Consider the following 6,000-nt stretch of genomic DNA (forward strand, 5'->3'; position numbering starts at 1 on the left):
CCTTTGCAGTCACCAGCCACCTATGTGATTTGTGATCAATCTGCCTTCCATCCGAAAATTCCGGGGAAGAAAGGAGTGAGCTCCATGGGAACTAGACTGGTAACAGCATCCCCATTCTTCGCTTACGTGTGTGTAGATGGGATGAGATTGCTTCGTAGGAATTTATTAAAAAAAATCCCTGAACTACACTTTCTAATCAAATGAAACTTGCAATTTTGGAGTTCTTCACTTATAATCAACTGTGTGCGAGTGAACAATTATTTTCAGAAAGGGCATAAACACAAAGTAATCAGAATTGCACTCACACACACAATTATTTGTCTTTTACACTCCTGAAACCAAAATACATCACAGATATATATAGTGCATATTAGATTCAACAGATTCTAAGATAGGAGAATACTGTTGAGAAAATCTCTCAACAGACTCCAACAACCAACAAACCAAATCTGCCCATTTACTATTGTAAGCATTATTTCCAAGTTCCTCCCTTAACGCTTACATAATTACATTATTACAAGAGTCACAAATTACATTTCACATATAAGTGACATCTGTCTGATACGTTCTTCACTGACACTTCTACCCACTTTGAAGTCTCACAGACCACGCTCTTTCTCCACCACATTTTTCGAGCTTCCCATTTGACTCATTTAAGGCACAACTATCTCTGACCATCGTTTATGTACTTGTAGTCTTGTCATGATCAACAATATTGAGACACCTCATTCTGCCAAATTACATAGCTCGTTGTAATTCTCAGAAGAAGTAGCCAGGTAAATGTACCATCCTATCGACATGCTCCCATCTCGTTGTATCTGGCAGTTATCTAAGATAGTTGTTTGGGTACTGAATGTGTTCAAAAAGTTAATCATACAACTTGACCTCTCGGTTAAACATATACAAACTTACAATCAACATATGCAAAATATGACATAATTAAATAACTATACTCTAGAAAAGTTTGAGGGGATCAATAGTAAATTCATAATCACTGTCAGAATCTATTGACTCTTCAGAGACAGCATCTGATGTATCTTCAGAAATGGCTATGTTAGCTGACTCTTTAAGTTTTCCATTCAAAAGATCTCTAGCACGATTTTTGCAATTAAATGTTGTGTGTCCATGTCTTCAGCAGTGAAAACAATCCACTAAGTTCCTGTTTTTATTGACTCTGCCGTTGGAGAATAGTGCCATCTCAACATGTGATCTGTCCTTTGTGCCACCTGATTTCATCCTCTTCTCTTCTGCTAGGAGTGCTGCAATAATTTCATCCAAGGTTCTCATGGACAATTGACTTAATGTAAAAATAGCATTGTCATAATTTGATGACAAACTATTTAACAATATAGCTTGCTTTTGCATCTTCTTCGTCTATCTTGGTACCAATTTCTGCCAACTGATTCATGATAGACTTGATTTCATTAATGTGAGTAGACAATGATGTCTTTTCCTGCATTTTAAGTTTAAAAAGTCATAATTTTAATGAGAACTTTGCATTTACCACCTTTTTTCCAAAATGTCAAATGTTCCCATATTTTTCTGCAGATGATTTCTTCAAATCAATAAGATGAAGTTGGGAATCTGAGAGAGATAATCCAATTATAAACTTAGCTCTCTCCTCTCTTTTCTCCCAAGCACTTAATTGAGTGGGATCAGTAGGTGGAGTTTCGGTACCATTTACTAGTCCCCATAAATTTGTATTCATCATATGTAGCTGAATCTTGACTTTCCAGATATGAAAATTATGTCCATTAAACTTTTCCAGTGCCAAATACTCCATTTTAAAAGAGGCCAAAGAAAAAAAAACTTTCATCTCGAGTATTGGCAATCTGCAATGACTTTCTGCTTTCTCTCTTACACAGACCAAAAATATAATCCTTTGGGCCTATCAGCGCAGCTACCTCGTCATAACGCGTTAATCAAAGGATGATTATTAGCTGGTAAGTATCAATTTCCAGAGACTGACGTTGGGACTAACAGGGGGTCATAAAGTCTCTAGAAGAGGAGATTATGTCGAATGCCCAAACCGATCATAATATTCATTCCACTACCGAGATGGGTTTAATTAAACAACGCCAACCCCAGTGATGCCTACGCACGGATCTAAGTTGCAAACAATATTAATGTGCTATTCAATCCGCCCCAGGTAACACTGTTTCGGATGACGGCTCCCCTCACTCTGTGTAGCTCCTTCTCAGCGTCCACAGAGGCTTGACAAACAATTACTAGAGCAACAAGACACCATGTTGAACCATTACCTCAACGATCGTATCCCATTGTTCTGAACCGACCACGACTCCCAGATTGACCACCGTCATGCTCGAGCAAGTTAGATCCTTGGATATTTTATTGACCGATATCATCCTCTCGTCCTTGCTAGCTTCATCCTACATCCCCATAGCGGCAGGCCAATGGCAGAATGGAGAAGCTGATTCCGACAGTAGCGCTATCACACAGCTCAACATCTCCAGCAGCGATTCTCTCTCAAACAATGATTCTAGAAAAAACACAGTAACTATGAGCTCATCTTCCAGCCCCTTTCATGAGAGGGGCTGAACTGGCTCTGATACCAACAAAGTAATTAGTATTGCACTCACACACAAAATTATTTGTCCATTACACTCCTGAAACCAAAATATATCACAGATATATAGTGCATATCAGATTCAACAGACTCTAAGATAAGATAGAATAATACTGTTGAGAAAATCTCAACATATTCTAACAACCAACAAACCAAATCTGCCCATTTACTATTGTAAGCGTTAATTTTGGAATGTTGCTTTTCTGTTTTCAGCATGTCACTTTCACTATGCAGCTCTATATTTAAAATGAAATAAGAACGCCAATGTAGAACACTTGCATTGAACAACCAAAAGTTCCGGCACACCGAAAATTTACAGGATTTTGCATGTAAAAATCACCAATACCCATTTTAAAGCATGTTCCCTAAACCAGCCCTGAGGGTTAGGTTGAATGGTAGATTCTATTATGCGCCGGTCCAAAGATGTTTCGGGATTAAATCTCACCGGGTCCTTTGCGGTCACCGGCCACCTATGCGCTTTTCGATCAATCTGCCTTCCATCCGAAAATTCGGGGGAAGAAACAAGTGAGCTCCATGGGAACTGGACTGGTAACAGCAACCCCATTCTTCTCTTACGTGTGTGGAGATGGGATGAGATTGTTTCGTAGGATAACAAAAGAAAAAAAAAAATCTCTGAACTACACTTTCTGCAAACGAAACTTGCAATTTTGGAGTTCTTCACTTATCATCGACGGTGTGCGAGTGAACAATTATTTTCAGAAAAGGCATAAACAACACTTGTGGAGGGCATAAATAAACATGCAAAAGAAAGAAAGAAAGATGTGTAATTACTAATTACCCGATGCCTAAAGGATCCACCAATTCATTTCCTCCACGCGGTAAGGACTCCGACGCCGTCATCGACTTCCGAGGCAATGCAGAAGCATTGCTGCTTTTTCTTGCCCGTGACTGTACTGCAGGGGCTGTCCTCGCTTCCCGCATTTCCCTGACTCTACGCGCAAGCTGATTGACAAAAAGGACGATAATAACACTTGATTTTATTGTGCAATACATATAATCAAAGAAAATGTATAGGGTAATATTCACAGCTTGGTTAATTTTTACGAATCCAAAAATTATGCCATCCCAAAACTGCGTACTTGTCCAATTTCTGTACTGTGAAATTATTTTACTTCAAAATCTCAATTCGCTAACACACGCTCTCTCTCTATAGACAATTTCACAATGATTTTGCCAAATATATTAGATTATTATAATTTCGCTAATGTTTTTCTGCAAAATACTTTGAAAATTTTACAATGATTTCGCCAAATATTTAAGTTTCTCTGGTTTTTTTCGAAACCTCAAGTTTCTACAAAATCGCTATTTTTCCAAAAATATTGTAAATTACTTATAGAGTAGGAAATTTAACGTTTTTGCAAAGTCTTCGAGATTTCTACAAATTTGCTTTAGTTTTCCATAAAATATATTAGATATTTTTACAATGTTTTTGCAAAATGTTTGAAGATTCTCCAAAATCGCAGGACTTTTCTACAAAATATATAGAAACTTTACTTATAAAACTTTACAATATTTTGACTAAATTTTAAAAATTCATACAAAATAGCTGACTTTATCTGTAAAAATCTTGTAAATTTGACTAATTTTACAATTCTTTTTCGCTAAATTTCTACAATTCCAACAGAAATATAATTCCTGCAACTCTTACCCGCATACCTTTGCAGGATTTTTGAAAATACCTACCTCGGCTTCATCCACATGTTTCCAGGAGTCAGGTTCATCTCGGTCCCAGTCACCGTGGTCGCCATCTTTGGTGGCCGCTCCTCGTCGAGAAGCGGTCCTCAACTGAGACGACGATCCTCTTCGTGGCAAGTCGTCGTCGTCGTCCTCCGATGAAATGCTCAGCATCTCGACTTCCGATTCTTCATCCTCTTCAACGGGAGGGCGGGGTTTGGCCGGGCCTCTTGCAGTCGACGGTGGCGGCGGCTGCTGCTGGGGTTTCTTCAAAGCAGGCACCGGCGGTGGGTTCAAATTGACCGCTGGCTTACTTTGCCTCTGTTGCCAGATACGCTGATAATTCAAATCCCTCTGCGCCTGCTCCTTCAATGCCATTTGCAGAAGTTCCTCCTCTTCCCGATCGTCGTCCTCGCTCGACATCTCAGAAATGTTCCAGAAAGGTTTCTGCCGAGGGATCGGAGGGTTTCTGGACACGCAGATCTGCGCTGCAGCGATTCAATGGAGGATCGATCTATTCTAAATAATCCCACGATAACAAAAAAACTCTACTGTCGTTGATCGTTGTAGTGGGACCGTCTTGAATTAATTACTGTGTTTGCATCCTTCACTGAAATTGGTGTGCGAGATTCGATCCCAGGCCCTGGAGAGGACAGATCGGGCGGAGCTTCCCGTGACGAGTCCAGTCAAAAAAAAGCTTACATGTATTTTCGGACTGATTGAATTTGTTCAATCAAATTGTGTAAGGTAGTCTGTGGATGCAGTATTGTAGACAATTCAAAACTACCCATTCCTTCCTCCTTATACTTTTGTCTACCTGGAAACTTAGTTGCGGGCAATTATGAAGTTACCGCAACATGGCCTGTGCCAGCGTGTCATCGTCATATGCATATAAATGACTTCGTTCTAATGTAGTCAATTCGCTCCGCCAATAAAATCTGACAATGCAGTAGCCCAATAAGCCGGATGTTTCATAAACTCATAGGTGGAGCACATCTTTGTGGTGTGAGAAATGCTAATAAAAAATAAAATAAACGAAAACATGGTACCATTCTACTTTTGATATGGCATGGGTTTAATGTATTTCATGTTCTGCCCACCTGATAGCACTATAATAATAAAATGTTGTGTTGTATATAGATTTTACGAAGAGGTGAAAGTCAAAATTATAATTTTAGTTGGTATTTTAGAAAGTTTTAGAAGTGACATTAGAGTCAAGCAAGGTTGTCTTCTATCTCTATTTTTTTTTGTTTACATATTGATAAACAGGGAGAATGGTTAAATTTGCAAGGTGGAGATGGTGTTCAGTTGGGGGAGATTGTGATAAAGCTTTTGTTATACGATAATGATCTTGTATTGATTTCTAAATTGGCCCATGGATTGCAGATGCACCTATATGCCCTTGAGCATTTTTGTAGAGCAGTGGGGATGCAAGTCAATACTAGCAAGACCAAAATAATGATTTTCTCTAATAAAATGAAGCAAAGCCAACATACATTCTTCTTTGAAGGTAGCATTCTTGAAGAAGTAAATGAGTACAAGTACCTCAGGATTGCTTTCAACAACAAAATTAATTGGGAGGGTTGTAGAAAGAAGAGAATTTTAAGAGGGTGGAAAGCATTGTATGCTCTTCAAAACAGAGGTAGAGAGGCAGAGTTATGGGATTAGAAAATTATTACAGTGTTTTTTAGACTCGTAGTTTGTCTAGGGATGTTATA

The 6,000-nt window shown here is 38.8% G+C and overlaps 1 protein-coding gene across 1 annotated transcript in view; it reads right to left on the reverse strand.

The window, feature by feature from the left end:
* LOC149218274 (exocyst complex component SEC5A-like) overlaps positions 1-5,116 on the reverse strand; it is a 309,979-nt gene extending 304,863 nt beyond the window's left edge. The window contains 2 exon segments of the mRNA XM_089383884.1: positions 3,387-3,550; positions 4,292-5,116. Of these exon segments, the coding sequence (XP_089240010.1) occupies positions 3,387-3,550; positions 4,292-4,705 (578 nt within the window). The 5' untranslated portion in view covers positions 4,706-5,116.
* Positions 5,117-6,000: the final 884 nt, after the last annotated feature.

Source organism: Pinus tabuliformis, chromosome Q (genome assembly GCF_031772625.1).
Source record: "Pinus tabuliformis cultivar Carrire ecotype Pingquan chromosome Q, CPIR1, whole genome shotgun sequence".
Classification (NCBI taxonomy): domain Eukaryota; kingdom Viridiplantae; phylum Streptophyta; class Pinopsida; order Pinales; family Pinaceae; genus Pinus; species Pinus tabuliformis.